The 18,487-nt window shown below is 41.3% G+C and overlaps 1 protein-coding gene across 2 annotated transcripts; it reads right to left on the bottom strand.

Moving 5' to 3' along the window:
• Positions 1-20: 20 nt before the first annotated feature.
• On the bottom strand, positions 21-14,395 carry LOC308307344 (collagen alpha-2(VI) chain-like). Of its 2 annotated transcripts, none has more exons than XM_080752559.1 (28): positions 14,206-14,395; positions 13,535-13,711; positions 12,430-13,037; positions 11,952-11,972; positions 11,705-11,770; positions 11,569-11,622; positions 11,383-11,427; positions 11,267-11,293; positions 11,136-11,162; positions 11,005-11,049; positions 10,863-10,916; positions 10,147-10,209; positions 9,427-9,489; positions 9,282-9,335; positions 9,151-9,186; positions 8,997-9,059; positions 8,353-8,415; positions 8,036-8,098; positions 7,405-7,467; positions 7,193-7,243; positions 6,243-6,341; positions 5,187-5,249; positions 4,335-4,370; positions 4,194-4,239; positions 3,913-4,065; positions 1,448-1,903; positions 1,260-1,298; positions 21-807 (listed from the first exon to the last, which is right to left on the bottom strand). In XM_080752559.1, the coding sequence occupies exons 1-28, from the start codon at positions 14,243-14,245 to the stop codon at positions 206-208; spliced, it is 3,177 nt and encodes a 1,058-aa protein (XP_080608685.1). In that variant the 5' UTR covers positions 14,246-14,395; the 3' UTR covers positions 21-205. The 2 variants fall into 2 exon arrangements, with proteins under 2 accessions (XP_080608685.1, XP_080608686.1); XM_080752560.1 differs by having other exon boundaries at positions 13,544-13,711.
• Between the last annotated feature and the right edge of the window lie 4,092 nt (positions 14,396-18,487).

The raw sequence follows: 18,487 nt of genomic DNA, 5'->3' as shown, positions 1-18,487 counted from the left end.
AACATTATATCCAAGGTGAATACATTTCCGTGCCAAATCCAGTGAAGCACAAACAATGCATATACAGTAAGTGACATCATGGACAGCCCTTGCAGTGCAGTAGGAACCAATATCTCCATGTTTTAAAATAATTAATACAACAGCGTTAGCACTGCTATTATGTACAGTGCACATTAAAGGTTCATGTCCGCCTGACAATGGTCCCTCAACATATCCAGTGGATTAAACGATGAAAGAAACTCGACTGGGACAGGTCAGAGAAGTCTTTTCCTTTGAAGATGGCTTCCTGGTCACCCTGGGCCAGCTTGATTAAAACCTCCTGGTCGATATCACTTCCTGCGGAGAGCACTGTGGAGACAGCCTGTGCCCTGCGCATGGCGCTTACAGCCTCTTCCAGGCTCTTATGATCGCTTACACCATCGGTGATGAAAACAAAGTTGATTTCGGCGTTGTGTCTCGTTTGGCGTTCGCCACCAGTAGACAAGAGATTGTTGATTGCATAGAGTATGGCAGGCCCCACACTAGAGGAGGAATCCAAGTAGGTCATGTTTCCCAAGCCATCAGCGATGACGGCCGGATCATGCGTAAGAGGAAAGGCCACGTGGTTCTCATTTTCTTTTCCGTACTCAAGCAGCGCCAGACGGGCACGCATGCCGTCAGTCTTACTCCGAGCTAAGGTCAAAGTATCTGCCACTCTCTGCAAAAATCCATGGACGTGGTGGAAGTTCTCCATGCCGAGACGCTCTGAGCCATCCAGCAGAAATACAACATCCACGGGCCTCTCTGCACACCTCGCCACATCAGACTCTGCAGGGACGGACACAATAAACCATTGAGCAACCTTTCTAGTGATGAAATCTAAACAGCCGCAATATCAATACAATTCAGTGTGGGTTGAAAGTAATAAATGCTACTGTACAAGTTACTATAAAACCAGTTTGGAGGGCATCACTGAATTGGGGAGTGATTGTTTGGTAGGATGTATACATTTTATATTTAAAAATTTCTATTCATATTGAAAGATTTCTATTTAGGAAGTGATGTCACATTGACCCAAACTAAGTCATTGCTTCTTTTACTTAGTGGTCCCCACAAGTACATCTTGCATCTATGTGAGTATGTCAGTGCTGAGGGTGTTCTAGTACTCTTTCCACCTCTGCAGTTCAGTTCATATAATCATGTTTGACTGACCCTACTTAACATGTATGCAGGTGATATTATACAGATAATTAGTTGACCATATGCAATGCAAAGCTTACCCATTTTGCAAGGAAGATCAGGGCATACAATCACAGGTTCTGGAAAAAAGGATATACAGTATAAAAGTCTGTGCCATAACAGCTAAACGTTGTCATCCTCTTAACTGAGTGTTTATACCAAATCATAGCTTAATAAAAATAGATGTAACCTAGATATATGAATCCTGTGTGTGTCGATGGGACCTCACCTGGACAGAGCACAGTCTCCATCTGGTCAATGAAGTCCTCGGCCACCAGGTCAGCAAAACGCTTCATGCCTGTGACACGGTCCTTCCGCTGGCACGCTATGGACCCCAGGATCTCATCATCCTCCACCTGTCCAAACATGTCCCCAACTCCAATGGCGTTGACCACCACACTATTGTCATTGCAGAGGTAGGAGAGAAGAGTGTCGTCGTCTTTCGGGTCGAAGCGCCCGTCCGTGATCACCACCACAGACACCTTGGCTTTGGCTCTGCGGCTGTCCCTGATGAGGTTGTCGTAGGTGAACTTGAGAGCCGAGGGGGTGAACGTGCCCCCGGCTATCCACTGTAGGTTCTTCACGGCCGTCTTGAAGGCAGACATGGAATTAATGTTGGGGTCATTGGGATGAATGGCCTCAAACGTCCCGTTGTGACTGTACTGTACCACTCCAACTCTGGCACCTATAGGCAAGACAGGCATGTTGGGTACAATATTCAAACACTATGCCTTCCCTTATATAGTCAGTTAAGCATCACGTTTCATCTATCTATAAATGCGAGAAGTCTCTGCGTGTGTGTGTGTCTGTAATCCGCGTATCTCGAGAACCGTTCGTCCCACCGGCTTCAGATTCGGCACGCGCGTTCCCCGCCGCGGCACGGAGTGCAGTGCCGGGTCTCGACCCGACCCGACGCGCGGTTTTCCCGAACCGGCGCGAAACGTTCGGAATCTCCTTATGCGGGGTTGATTGTTGACTAAGCTCTGACTCATTGTGACATCACTTCATAAAAGGCTCTGACATCACGTACGCCACATGAGTCAACAAAAAATCTCTGTGAGTGTGTATGTATGTAGGTAATCCGCGTATCTCGAGAACCGTTCGTCCCACGGGCACGCGCGTTCTCCATATATGGGCATAAAATGAATGCCCCCATATGAGAACCGTTCGTCCCACGGGCACGCGCGTTCTCCATATATGGGCATACAATGAATGCCCCCATATATGGGCATAAAATGGATAAAGGGACACAGACAGACAGATTCAGAGATCTCCATATATGGGCGTGAAATGGACGCAAATAGACAGATATCTCCATATATGGGCATATATGGGCATAAAATGGACCCAGAACTATATGGACGCAAATGGCATATATGGGCATAAAATTTACGCAGAATCACAAAGATCTCCATATACGGGCATAAAGGGACACAGACAGACACACAGACAGACGGATACAGAGATCTCCATAAATGGGCATAAAATGGACGCAAATGGCATATATGGGCATAAAATTTACGCAGAATCACAAAGATCTCCATATACGGGCATAAAGGGACACAGACAGACAGATTCAGAGATCTCCATATATGGGCGTGAAATGGACGCAAATAGACAGATATCTCCATATATGGGCATAAAGGGACACAGACAGACACACAGACAGACGGATACAGAGATCTCCATAAATGGGCATAAAATGGACGCAAATGGCATATATGGGCATAAAATTTACGCAGAATCACAAAGATCTCCATATACGGGCATAAAGGGACACAGACAGACAGATTCAGAGATCTCCATATATGGGCGTGAAATGGACGCAAATAGACAGATATCTCCATATATGGGCATATATGGGCATAAAATGGACCCAGAACTATATCTGCAGTGATCTCCATATATGGACATAAAATGGACGCTGACAGACAGACAGATAACAGATATCTCCATATATGGGCATAAATGGACACAGGCAAACAGATGGTCAAAACGGGTCCTATGACAACAGGTATAATGGGGTTTGCATTAAAGGGCGGGGCATTCATTCCCTATTTACATTGTTCCGAGTTGGCCAGGTCGCCGACTAGACGCTGGGCCGCCCGAAGGGCGGCCCAGCTTCTAGTTTCAATAATAAGTGACGTTCGTTGTTCATTGACTACTGAAATACACACTATGTGTATTTCAGTAGTTGGCATATAACAAGCAATAACAATATTTTAATTAACCTCAAATTATTTTTGCATGATGAGATGGTGAAACAGCTGTGAGCTTGTAGATCTGAAAACACCAATTGACATGAATCCAAAATACACTGATGATTGTGCTGTCAAACAACAAAACTATATGAAATCTATGAAAAGGTTGTGGGGGTCCCTGCTTCATCTCTCTTTCAACTGAAAAGTTTGAAGACCCCAGATTTAGAAAGCTGAAAATACACTTAATGGCAGTCCTCCCTTTGACCTCACAGCCGTTGAGTCATTTCACGGCCAAAGCAATTACAGTACTGTCCAAGTGCTTTTGGAGTTCACAGTGTATCTTAGCATGTGGGCTGATTATGTCTGTGGAAACAGTTGTCTAATGTGGCAGTCTCAATTTTCACTCCTTTTGAAAAACATGTCTGCAAAAGAATTTATACTGGTGCCTGTTTTCTTTAATTTATTTGACTTTTGGCTTTTTTCTCAACTGTACCAGTAAGTGATGAGGGGTCGTTCGCCATATTGCCAAGCCTGTTGATGGTGCTTATGACAAAGTTCTTCTCCAGGGTGAAGTTTGTCAGCCCAACACTCTCTGAGCTGTCGATGACAAACACAATGTCCAGAGCTCCACAGAGCTTCTCACAGTCTGGTGAAAGACAACATACGGTTCAGTGTGTTGATGCAAAAATACAGCTAATACACCTTTGTTATTTTATTTGCACACACACACACACACACACACACACACACACACACCTGATAACCGTTACTTACCACAACAACCACATGACTCCCTGATGTATGACATGACATCACATTCCTGCATTAAACCGCACACAGATTAGCATTGTCACAGCTATGGAAAAGTAGATCAATATTCATTTAAAAACAAATATTAATTAAGAAATCACTCACAGTGAGGCCTGGATCTCCTGCTGGTCCTAAACCACCCTGTGGTTATAGAACAGAAGGCAAGATTTTGACATAATCTGAGAGAAGTTGAATTCATTGTTGTGTCACGGTCGGGCAGAAAAATCTCCATATTTCATTGTTATATGTTTTTTCACAAATGAATACCATTGTTGTATGACGGGGTCACACAAATAGTGAAAATAGCCAATCTACAAGCTCACAACGCATTGCGATTGTGTAGTGAGCTTGCACATCTGCTATTTTCACTATTTTTGAAACATTTTAATCTAAAATGAAATGACAAAAATAGGGACGCCAGGTTGAAAGAGGTTAAGTCTTTGGATTTTATAAATATTTACACAATGAAAAGTATTAACAGTAGTGTGGGACTCAATAATAACTACATTGGATCCATATTGGAACACATGTTTTTTTCTCCCCCATTTCCTGTAAAGCAGTGGTTTTCAACCTGTGGTAGGACCACTGAGGGGGTTCCAGGTAGTCCCTGATGGAGAGTTGGAAACCCTTATAGATCTTTAACTCTTGAGAGTGTAAAATGACACCAAATGGACCCATACGGTAAACTAATTTGACGCTCTCAAGAGTTTAATCGACGTTTTGCCTGTCAATATCTCCCCTATTGGTATACATCAATACAACATGGAATTGTGGGTAAAAGTCGTATCCAAAAATAACAAAATATTGTACGTTTTGGGTCTGAGAGGCTACATCTCATTAAATAGTGGTCCATGGCTCAAATACCGAATAAATAATGGACCTTGATATGAGAAGGGTTGAAACCCACTGCTGTAAAGTAATGGTCGGATTTTGGACGTACAGATTCTGTTTTCTTACATCATTTCCAGGATCTCCTCTCGGACCTCTCTTCCCTGCTTCACCTTGTATGCCTTTCTCAGCCTGAAGAGTACAAAGCAGACGTTTTTCGGTAGAGATGAGTCATTTCTCTGGAAAAATAACTAGACGTATCTTTGTTACATTTGGGATGTGATTCAACTAAATGCGACACTGGTCAATACTCTTGAAGGAGTTTATAATTCGATGTGGTTCCCCTTTATCATTCTTATCAAGGTTTATCACTCTACCAGTGGTATTGTCAAACAATAGCCATTAAGCGTCATTAAAATCATAATTTAGAATTTAGAATAGAATAGTCCATTTTATTCTAACCATTGTTGAAAGGAAAATGTGCTACTGTCAGTCCCCTATTCTCAATGTCATTCTGTGTGCAAATGGCCAGCGATGTGCAAGTGCGTCCAAACATTACTTTCCGAAAGCAACAATCCAAAAACCCTATACTCCGACTTTCCGCAGCGATTGGCCAGATGTGTGTGTAACTTCTTATTTGTCTAAATTAAATTGAGTCATCGTCACGTCATAATGAAGTTGATACTTCTCTCACACAATTTTGGCTGGCATACAGTTCTATGAGTAAAAGTGACACTTGCCCATTATGTCACGGTGACAGCTGCAGAAACTCACAATATCCAAGCTGGGCCAAATCCAGGGGGTCATTATAGGACAAGTCTGTGGAGATTTATGTCACCTGCAGCTCTACAGATTTGGTGAGTTCATCTATTCTATTCTTGTCTTGATTGTCATTTAATTATTGTAGCCTAGTCCTCCAGGCCGAAGGCATGGCCGAGACTAAAATAAATATTTGGAAATACTTTCCGTAATTGTTGATCTGAAGTACAGCAACTGTAATGGGATATATTGCTACATTTTCTGACCTGATGTGACTGCAGAGTGCAGACATAAGGCTAATAATTCCCAATTTGTATGTTGTTTTGGTTCTGACATTTTAGTTAGTTAGGTGATATTGCCAATAGTACCTACTGTGCTGTTTGTTATTTCAGATAATAAACACTTTCCATGAACTGGTTAACTTACAGGTTCTCCTGATGGTCCCTTGGCTCCAGGTTTTCCTTTGGGGCCACAATCACCTCTGCTCCCCCTGGGTCCTCTACTACCTGGATCACCTCTGTCTCCCTGGGAATAAAGTACAGTTGTTCCCATAACGATACCAGTATCGGAAAAGCTGCCGATAGTGCCTAAAATGCTGGTCTCAGTATCGGTGAGTATGGCAGTCTATGCCATTCCGATACCACACACACAACTTATCGCATGGTGATGGTTCATTTACAGTAATATTTTAACATTTTCAGTTTATGTTACATGACAGTATTGCACCCTTAAGGTCTTTGCACACTGCTGCGTTTTTCTGGCCGAATATCGAGTGAATTTCGGAGTACGTAAATAAAAAGATCTACCTCAACTTACGTTTGCACACTGCAGCCCGTTTCGTATTTATTTTCGGACCAGGGTAGATTTTTTTGGGATTTTCGCAACTGTTGCCACTGAGTCCCTTGCTCTCTCTCTCTTTCCTTTCTCTCTCTCCCTGGCCTCCGGATTTCGGATTTTCAAAACGCAACGAAGAAACGCAGTGCAGTGTGCAACCAGCTTTACTGTACTATTTGCATTCTTAGTTTACTAACTTGTAGCTGCACAATTATTAATGAGTGTACAAATGTATTTTTTACACCCTCTCCTGTAAGGGTCCATTTAGAACACCCTCAAGGAACACTGAGAACCACTGTCCGAGATCATTTTTAAATTACACACTGGTATCGGTCGGATCGGGACTCGGTATTGACCGATGAAGTGCAACTTATGGGTTTCGGAAAACGGTGTCGGGAAGGAGAAAGTGGTATCGGTACATCTCTAGAACAAAGACTTGTTTATACTTTGTTGCACAGCTGCATCATTTGATGAAAACGAATGACTGTCGAAAATACAATCACAATATAATGACAGAAGCCGACGTAGCTAGGCAAACTTACTGAGGGTCCTCTTGGTCCTGGATAGCTCAATCCATCTCTTCCTTTGTCTCCCTTTGGGAAGTAAGGAAACAATGTTATATTTGAAGAGTTGCCATGTTCCTTACTAATGTAAATAGGATGAAACTTTTTTTTTTTTTTTGTTCATGTTTAACGCTGTGGTTTTCTTCACAAATTTAGTGTGTTGGTTAAAAATGCATTCCTCTTTAGCTCACCATCGGCCCACGCGGACCGTGGTCTCCTCTCGGTCCAGCATCGCCAGGGTTACCTCTAGTTCCCTGTAACAAGGAAGAGGATCTTCTGTTACAATGCACTGTCATCATCAGCCATGTATTGTATATACTGTAGTGTTACAGTGTACATATACGTTCACCAGCCAGGTCAAACTAAGGGAGGTTGTGGGTGGGTAGAATGGGTAGATTGTGATAGTGTTTTTGACTTCCTGAGCTAAATATTTCGAAGCAATCTTAAACAATATACTGTACAGTAGCATTAGCAAATGTAAGTATACCAGCTTTTCAAGTAGTTTTATGAAACACAAAGAATAATGGAGGAGGAATAGAATCATTTTGAATACAGACAATAAAAATGCTGGCCCGTTTTGACCAGAAGGTCTTTATCAGACTCTGATGAAGGCCTTCCGGTCATTTTTATTGTCTGTTTTCAGATGAGTTAATAAAGGCTTTTAATTCATGTTCCAATTCTTGTAGTTGCTGAAGAGTGCTTCGATTTAATGCCTTCTATTTTTGTACTATTTTCTTGCTTACTTTGAAGAGCTGTAATGATTACATTTGTGTTGTTTGATCCACATGACACCCAGTGTCCTAAACTTTGAAAACAACATACATTTCCCCCAGGGCTGCCTTGGGCTCCTGGTTGTCCCCGTGGCCCTGGTAGACCTAGGTCCCCCTGAAAGAGCAGGTCAGTATCACAGACAAAACACCATTACTCACCATTGGTTTAGCTGCTAAATCAAAATACACACAAAAACATTCATTTTGCAAAAGTTTCTCAAGGTGAATTAGAAACTTATGGAATCAATGTCCAGTGAACTTGGCAGAATTTCAAGAGGGAGTAACATTACTGGAAATGGAAAATGTGAAAAATGTCTTACAGTTGCCGAGATATCTCGTCAAAATCACTCACGTCTCCTGTACGCTCACCTTCGCTCCCTTTAGTCCATCTTCCCCTGCATGACCTCTGATTCCCTCTGGCCCTCGTTCGCCCTCAAAGAAAATTAACATGTCTCAGTTTCAAAAGGCAGCAATAATAATAATTATTATAATAATAGTAACAAAAACAACAACAATAATATATACAGAACATATTTCAAAGTGTAGTCACTGTAATCTTCATGCTGTTATCAAACCGTATAATCTGTCTGTGAGAGAAACTGTGAAACATTCAGTTGTACTGGGAAAGTGAGCTTGCAACAGTATGGACAAAGACTTCTTAAATGTATTTTTCTTTCCTTGCTCAGAACAGTATTTTGGGGTGTGGATGATGAATCCTCTGGGAGAGAACATTGTTTACCTTTTTATCTCTATCTCTATCAGTTTGTCCCCAGACTATTTCCTTCTCTGCCAACTTTTTTTTTCATTAAATCTTTCCTCTTTCATTGTTGTTTGATGTTTTCCATGCTAAATGTTGTTTCAGTGTTTTTATGTTCTTGGCGTCATCTCCTTGGAAGGGATTTCTGTTCTCAGTGGGACTATCCCGTTTTAATAAAGGTTAAATGAAAATAAGAAAACCTCAATTGATGATGCATCATACATACCATAGACATCTGTAAGAGTGTTAAAAGTACCTTCTCGCCATTTGGCCCAACAAGTCCTTGATTTCCCTTAGGTCCAGAATCTCCTCTCCTACCCTGGTGACATTTATGTTATAATTAATGTGTTCATAACAGACTTACAAATGCAAAAATCAACAATTTGTTAAAGAAAAGAAAATTGGATTACAGGTTCGCCTTTTGGTCCAGGTTCCCCTCCAATGCCCTACAAGGAAAAACATTTACATTTACAATACACTTCGTAACTTAATAACAGCTATAATTGTACAAACAAATAACCATAATAATAATAATATTAACCTGTAATCCCTTTGTTCCTGGCAGCCCAGGATTGCCAGGATTTCCTAAGTCACCCTGTATGAGAAGAACATTTTGCTCATTGATTGGAGTCAAGGTACAGGAGAATACACATTTGCACAGAATATTTGATGTAATGTTTTTCTACCTTTAGCCCAGGATCACCATTGGGGCCAGTGGGCCCAGGTTTCCCAGGGCGACCTGGATCGCCCTAAAAATAGAACATAGAAAACCATGGTCTTAGCACTACAGTAAAATCAATGACCATACATGAAGCTAGTTAACATTTGTTTGTTAGGTTTCTTTAGAACTTGATTATATTGTGTTTTTCTCTAGATAGATATCCATTTACATTGTTATATTGCTGTTAATGTACTGACCTATTATCTTGTTTATTATTGCGATGTTGTATCTGCTTATTGTAAGTCGCTTTGGATTAAAAGCGTCTGCTAAATGCCTAAACTGTAAACTGTAAACTGTCTTAAAACAGCTTGTTTTTGTCTATGACTGTTTACATTTGCAAAATAGTATTCTCTTGAGTCGAGACAGACTGTTGGCTCACTCAATATTCAAATGCTTCCATGTAACAAGGTGTACATTGGAAGCATAGAAAAGTAAGTGGATACCTCCCCCCACCCACACTTCGCGTAAATAAGTTCTACTGGAAACCAAATTAGCCGAAGCCTATCTAACTTGCTGCTTAGCCAAAATGGAAATTCTAAATTATATTTTAAAGAAATGTTTTAATATGATGACAAACAGATGAATGTTTCCTGTCACATCTTTTACAAGGCATTCAAAGGTTGTGAAAGTTTGGTTCAAAACTGGACAATTCAACCATTCAATTGAGTTCATGTGCTGGACAAACCTTCTGTCCATCATGTCCAGGTGGCCCAGTGTCACCAGCTTCTCCTGCAAAGCCATCTGGCCCCTTTCAGAACAAAACAGAAAATATGTTTTCCTTATATATTTGATTGATTATAATATGGAAGTGTATTGCTGCCAGGCCAGGAAAACAACTTACATGACAAAGCAGCACGTTATAAGGTGATAATGTATTATTAACTTGAAACGTTTCAGGTTTTAACAAGATAAGGTAAATAGCGGTTCACGTTTAATGTTATAACATGATAACCTTTTGACTTGTTATAATGTGAAACGTTTCACGTTAATTGTTATCTTGTTCTTAAAATAACATTGTTACGGGTGTGGTGTTGCTGTGCATCTGTGTTTTAGGTCCTTAGGGTCATAACAAACATGAAAAAGTTATCAATATCTTGTTATAACATGAGAAATATATTGCATGGCAGCAATATGCTTGCATAATTATGGGATGAACTTTCCTGAGGAAAACATTGCCATCAAGCTCGACCTTGATTACAGCACATGATACAAATACATGTTTAGATTTTCATTTAATTTGTTTATTTGGGAGGGACAACATGTATTAATGAACATACATAAAATACGCTGTCATGCATAGAATTTAGCAAGAGAGAGAATTTAGCAAGAGAGAGAGATGCACAAGTAACATTAAATTCAGTGTATAGATGAACAGATATACTGTATGAATGTTGGACTCACTATGTCTCCTGGATCACCTTTGCAGCCAGGAGCTCCAATTCGCCCAACTTTACCCTGAAGACACCGACAATCATATCAGTTTCCATATACGTGTCATCCACAATTCTGTTCCAGTAACATGTAGTAAAGGACTGAGTCTCACCTTTTGTCCATCTGTTCCATTCCTGCCATGCAATCCAGCAACACCCTGAGTAGTAACAAGTCAGTCAGCAAAGAAAATCTTAAACTGAGAAGAGGTGAACATACAAAAGACAATGATACATGTATATTCACCTTTGCTCCACTGGCTCCAATTTCACCCTGTCCAAAAAGAAGCCACATGTAGATGATTTTTATTTTTATTTTTTTTATTTTTTTTAAGATTGAAATGCAAAAAAGATTGAAAATTAACATTTAGATCTTACCTTTTCCCCTATAGCACCAATCTCTCCCTGTATGGCAGCACACAAAGACATGTTTAAGAGACAGATATAATACAGCATGTGAATGTCTCTGCAACATGTATCTTGGATCAACAAACCTTTGGGCCAGGTCGTCCAATTGGGCCTTCGATACCAGGATCACCCTGTGACATAAGATACACAAATGTCATACAGTGCAGCTTTTTAATATGAATTATTTGTATGACTGTACATATCAAACTGAACAATAAATACCACAATATTGTAGACTGCTGCAAATGTCTGTGGTCAGAGTCTATACTTACTTGATGACCCTTTTCCCCTTTCAGTCCTGAATGACCACTGCCTCCTTTTGCACCCTGAAAATAAAAATATTTATGTTTTAAGAGTGGTGTAAAGCAAAAACATATACTTCTTAATGATTTCACACAACATCCTCACCTTTGCACCTCGATGACCTTTTGGCCCAGAGATACCAGGGGTTTCCAGGCATGTATGTTGGTAACACTGGAAATGGTAGATACAAATTATTACATTTTTAAGTTGACTTTTGTACAAAATCTTAGTGAGGATGAATCTTGCAATGTTTTCGATTTGGATAATTATGGGGTATAATATGAAAGCAGTTCCCAGAGAGAACATGTTTAAAACAGTTGTAGAAGTACAGCCTCATCTAAAATAGTCTTACCTGTAAATATGCTTGATATTTCTGTGAATAAAATAAAAGATTAAGTACTTATGTTATATATTATGTAAGCATATCAATTGTATACACACACACGCTCACGCTCGCTCGCGCGCGCGCGCGCGCGCACACACACACACACACACACACACACACACACACACACACACACACACACACACACACACACACACACGCACAGGTTTGCAATTGCTACTTTGTGGGGACATTACACATAGTCTACTATCTTTTTGGGGACATTCCATTCATTTTTAACCCTAACCCTAACCCTTAACCTAACCCCTAAACACCTTGTGGGGACGTATTAATTTGTCCCCACAAGGATTTTTCCTCCGATTGTACTATCTTTGTGGGGACATGAGGTCCCCACAAAGATAGTATTGCAAGCCCACACACACACACACACACACACACACACACACACACACACACATATATATTTATTGAAGGCTGGAATCACCATGGCATTTATGATACGGTCAATGGAATCTGTCATTATTTTTGGTCGTCCGTCAACGATATCCACAGCTATGTAGTCATCTCTATACACTTCGGAGGGGGAGTTGGCGATCTCCCTCATTCCTATCTCATCAATATTCCTGGAGGCGGCCACCGAGAAGATGTTGATCCCTTTCTCCCTGGCCCTCTCTGCCGACACCTTGATCCCTCCACACGGGCTGCCCGTCACGTGACCATCAGTGATCACCACGGAGAACAGGACAGTCCTTGTTGAAGGGTTGTGGTGGGTCATCTCATGAGTCATGTTGGTGAGGGCACAGTCGGTGTAGGTGCCTTTGCCCAGGTATCTGATGCCACTTAAGCTCCGGATGAAACTCTCTCGGGTGTTGAACTGGCTGAAGACCACTTGTTTCTGGGAGAAGTGGAGTCCTCCTATGGACCAGGTGATCCTGACCTGGCCCCTGTACTCTTCATCAGAAAGCTTCTGTGCAAAGATCTTGGTGAACTCCTTGACATTGTCCACTAGTATACCAGGGGGGGACTCTTGTAGGGCGATGGTCTCGGACGTGTCGATGGTGAAATATAGCCGGACAGGACAATCAATAACCTCTGAGAGAGAATGATATATTAACACAGGTCCAACCACAGTAAAAATGCTCATACTCACATATCCATTTGTACACTGTCCCTAAATTCTCACTAAAGTGACCAAAACATTTCCGAGTGTACAAATGTAACCAAATGCACCCCGCATTTGGTTACATTTGTACAATTTCATTTAAAGGAGTAGTTCACCCCCAACATGACTTTTTCAATCATATTGTTTTGTTTTTGTTGCATTCCGAAGCCGATAATTTGATTATAATAGATTTACCCCCATTTGTTCCGGATGGAGACCCAAATTCAATGGGCCTACAAAGAGTCTCCTCAAATTATTGACTTCGGAATGCGACAAAAACAATATTATTGAACTAAAGTCTCCACGGGGTGAGTAATAGATAGAAAAAAGGTTATTTTGGGGGTGACCTACTCCTTTAGGTCCCTAAAGTGACCCAGAATCCAGACAGAATCCAGACTCAGAGCTTTATATAGGCTACTTGACTCACTCTCACAACCTGTAGGAGTTGGTGATGGCGGTTTGACGGGGGGTGGAGTCGGTCTTGGTTGGTCACCTCGTCCTGGTATTGGCCTTGTTCCACGAGGGCCGAAATCCCCTTGGGGGGTTGCAGCTTGGAGAACGCACAGAAAGAGGAACCCTGAGACCAGCATCATGGTGCTCAACCCTGAGGAGAAAGGAGAAGGGGTGAATAGGATGGTGTTTGAAGCAGCTTTCTATTTAGTTTATGATGCTCCCTTTTGCACAGCAGGAAATGGCTGTCAAACAAGTGAGTCATCCCAGAAGGCATTTCCAGAGACCTTTGGAATGTTTAGAGTTGTTTTAAACAATTTCAAGGAATAGCCACACTTGGGAGTATAAGCACACAATATTCAATAAAAATGGTGAAATGGAACTGTTGGCTGCCAATCGCACCTACTGTAGGCTATACTTTATATTCAGATAACATTTCATTTTAGGTAGCCTATTAGAACGTACTTTACTTACTGTATCAGTGCATGTGTCAATTAGATATATTACAACATTGCCAAGAGAGCTGGTTTCAGCCATATTATCTTCCAAAAGTTATGCGTTTAGAATCAAGTATATATAGGCTATATCCAAATAAGTTCTTAACAATCATCATGCAAAACAAATAACTTAATTAAGAGCTTACACTACCTTTGCCAACTTCATGTGCCGACTCCACTCCACACAGCATTGTTGGAAAATGGGAGGATGAGGTTTAGTGACTAAACTTTAGTCTAGCCTGCTATAGCCGGCTAATGTATAAAAATCAAACCAAAACAAGAAAGCCGTTTGCGAAGAGTCGGTCTAATTGAAGCGAATTCCACAGACTATAAACAACAGATTGCCATCTTCATCGGAAAGTACCCATATCAGTGAAGTGGATCGGGGTCAGCTCTTGGTCGAGTAGCGCCTTCTTCATCTGCATGCACGCACAGGCGCGCCGTGCGTAATGGGGCGCGCGCGTAGCCTGTCCGACACACAGACACAGCCCAACACTAGAATCCACCAATTAGCTGCATTAGTAGCCTATATAGTCTGGTTAAGCCAGGCTAGCCCAGCACAGCAGTGAGACCTCTATTTCAAACACTCGGCAACTCGGCTCGTCGTCGGAAATCACATGATGTAATTACTGGCTCTGCTTCAAATTCTTGGCCCTTGGCCTTGGCAGAGGTGAAACATCAGAATATAAAGTTCTTCTCGGACGTTTACATACACCTCTATTTGATTTGCCAAGAGGTGCCAATGTGCCATTTTGTAAAGGTCTTTTGTAGCCTAATGAGTGGAGTAGTAACTACTTGTCGCCTAATGTTCCCCTAAAATGCCTAAAAGAGATCGTAGTAGCTTACGTAGACCTACTAGCATGCTTTATTCGCCTAGTCCACTTTGTTGATATAATATAGACATAATTTGCATTCCTCAGCGGACTGTCAGTCCTAAATGATTGTGTCTACAGATCAGCCTCCAGACCGTTTCATTCCCTTACATGGAGTGAGCTGTGTGTCTAGGCTACTCCAGCTTTGTGTATAATGTCAAGGCTGTAGCATGGATGATGTACCGGTATGTCTCTCCAGCTTCTTTCCAACTGTTGCATCTATAATCTATTCATTCTCACAAGAAAGCATGTCTCGCAGTGTCTGCCAGTGATACAAGGTCAACTAAAAGGAAACTCAATGCAAGCTTATTTCCGTTGAGATCCTTCGCCGTATAACACGGTTCTATTGTGAAAATAGCAGATCTACATGCTCATGCACATCAGCTATTTTCACAATAGGCATATATTTGACAATTTGGCCAATGTTTAAATTGTCATTTTAGAGGTATTAAAAAGTCCTTATTAAATTGTCTCTTTAGAAATATGCAGATATCACTTAAAGCACAACTTTGTTTTTTTACAACAAGGTTCATATTTTAGTCATTTAAGAAAAGGTGAATTAAAATGTTTCAATTTACTTTATCGTTTTAGTGATTTTAATGATTTTGATTTGCATGCATGCCCCCTGGGAGCATGCATGCAAGTGGCTAAATATGTATTTTTAGACACAATAAAGCCCATTCCCAAGATGCACCGCTATCCTGGGCAGATGTGACTTTGGGGTCTGGTGTAAAGTAACAAAGAAATTGTCTGCTTATTGGGTCTAAAAAGAAGGAAAAAAAGACACTTGTAAGCATGCCCCCACCCACTGAAGTAAAAATCACACCAGTGTGAAGTGAGCGGTGGTCGTGGAGGCTGCGCAACAGCACTACTGGGTGGGTGCAGCGGGGGTTGCAGTAGCCTACTTATGGGTCAAATAAATGCATTTCAAGATTGCTCAACAGAGGCACTTGAAGGTAGGTCAGCCCACAGATATAAAGAGCTAGATGCCTCGTTCACCTCTGCAGTTCATTGGAGCGACGTGCAACAGTTGTAGTCCGGACATCCTGGAAAAACTAAGGGAACGCTGTCAGTCAAAGTGACTACTGGCCAATCACAGCACGTCTTTTCCGGGACTTATCCAAGGACTACAATTCAATTCAACAGAGCCAGTTCCGATGTTGCGCGGCTCAGCTGTTCTTACAGGCTGCGTACGTAAAGACCCACCCCCACCTACCTCTGATTGGCCTAGCAACTTCCCTATGTGTGACGCAGTGGAAGCAATGCACACGTGATTCCCTTAGTCCCTCGATGCACACGCATCAGAGTCGAAGGAGGCGTCTACCTTTCTATGTCTATGGGTCAGCCAGATGTTGGAAGTAAATGGTGCTGGTATAGCAGTGGGGCCAAAAGCAAGGTGAGTGTGAGCCTGTGTGACCCCCCCTCCCCTGCTTGTGTTTGACATGATGTAGAGATACTTGTTGCACTAACTAGCATTGACTGTTATGGTCACTTTGATTTGGGCACTGTATTATATTGATAGTCGTGCTTTAGGACACTTTATGTATATATATTATTCATTCCCTTTTCTGTTGTACCTTGCTCTTACTGTACTTACTGTACTCTGTTCTTGTTTTTTGTTTTTATCTTTTTCTTCTCTGTAACTTTGTAAATAACCTTATACTGCTGTGCTGCGCTGTGTTTGTGTGTGTGTGTGTGTGTGTGTGTGTGTGTGTGTGTGTGTGTGTGTGTGTGTGCGTGCGTGCGTGCGTGCGTGCGTGCGTGCGTGCGTGCGTGTGTGCGTGCGCGCTTGTGTGTGTGAAGATAACACAGCCTGTGTGTGACCGCCCCCTCCCCTCTCAGCTATTTTCCACAATATTTGACCGTGGAACTGCATTAAACTAAATGTAACGCCTAAACTCTATAGGCCTATTCCAAGTGCTTGTTGGGGAGGGGGTCCACAGTTTAAATATGATTATTTTGTCTATACAGTGGTTCTCAAACCTTTTCATGTCAAGGACACCCAAATTATTAATTGCGACTGTAGGTCGCAGATAAGTATACGTGAACGGTCACAGCTTGTCTGTCTGTATGTAGGCCTATGTAGGCCTATATGTATGTATCTCTGTCACACCTGACACTGTGGTTCTATGGGTTTGTTAAATTGTCGCTCTGACATCATATTGAGTGAAAGATTCTATTTCCAGAAGAAATAAAATATTTAAGGTGTTTTACATTGTAGTTATAGAGGACAATTATAATGTATATATATATTAAGGCATATTTGTCGTATTAGCCAGGGATCCTTTTAACAGAAAGAGTTTGCTGCTCGGACATCACGCTCTGGCTTCACTATGATGTCACACTAACAGAATCCCTTGTATGCCCATATATGGAGTTCCCTGATGTCATCAATATTATAAGCCCATATCTAACAGGACTTCATATGGGAATACCCATACTGTATATGGAGGCCACATCGGCCACATACCACACTAAAAGAATCCATATACAGACCCCCATCTGAAAGGATGTTGAGCCAGGGAGCCCCATACAAGATTTGTGTTGTTAAAATCTTTGAAAATAGCACATCTGCAAACTCACAATCCATCATCATGCAGATTTTGTGAGCTACGAGCTCACAAAAGCCCTTTCCCCTTTCAAATAGCCATGAACTCGGGTTAAACCGATTGTAATGCAATATTAACTCTCTGCCACTGACTGGACACATCTACTTAAAGGGCCAAGCATCAACATCAGCCACATAAACCTCAACAACTGTTCCAAAATGGCTTTATTCACGAGATATGGTATGCGCTTGGCTATTCAATAATGTTACAAAATATAGGCTACACATTTTGTCAATGTTAGCCAGACTATACTCAATGTAAGCCCTCTATATGTTTAGCTTGAAATGCTGTCATGAGTGGTGCACATGCCTCCTGTTTGGATTAAATTCATACTTAGTTGCAGCTTTGTGTTGAAAGGGGCGTTCTTCCTTGCAGGCACCATAGTTAGACTATTATTTACAGGTGACCTAGAGCTTTGATTTTATCATGTCATGTTTTCAATACATCAGTAACAGCCAGGTGTCTGCCGCAGCAACAGCAGTGAGGTCATTCAATTGTCCTAGTGATTGAAACTATATATGCCTCGTTTAACTTCAAGTTCAGATTTGCTGTTGTAAAAACATTATTCAAAGATCTTATGGATGACTCAGCAGGTCATTTGAGGGGAAAACTCCCATTCTGCAGGCCTATAGCCTTAGCCTACTGTTTTTGTACTGTAGAATGTACTAGGTCTGAATGCAGGTCTTTTAAGCACTAATTGGCATCAATTTCAAACAGAGATAAGAATACAAAGGTACTGTAAGCTTTATAACAAAATAAATGAAGGCTTTTCTTCGTTTGTTGCTTTTTTATTTAGGTGGAACCTTCCTTCTGAAACTGTTAAAATTACTGACAACAATAAACACAAAACAAATTATAATAACAATACAAACAAAAATGAATCAAGTTAATAAAATGGGGAAAAAGCAACATAAGGTTGATCAAAATGAACAATTCTTCTACATTCTCTAAT

This window comes from Nannobrachium achirus, assembly GCF_963921795.1.
Source record: "Nannobrachium achirus genome assembly, chromosome: 22".
NCBI lineage: Eukaryota > Metazoa > Chordata > Actinopteri > Myctophiformes > Myctophidae > Nannobrachium > Nannobrachium achirus.
Note: the sequence above shows the minus strand (reverse complement) of the source record. Positions and strands in the feature narration are given on the sequence as shown.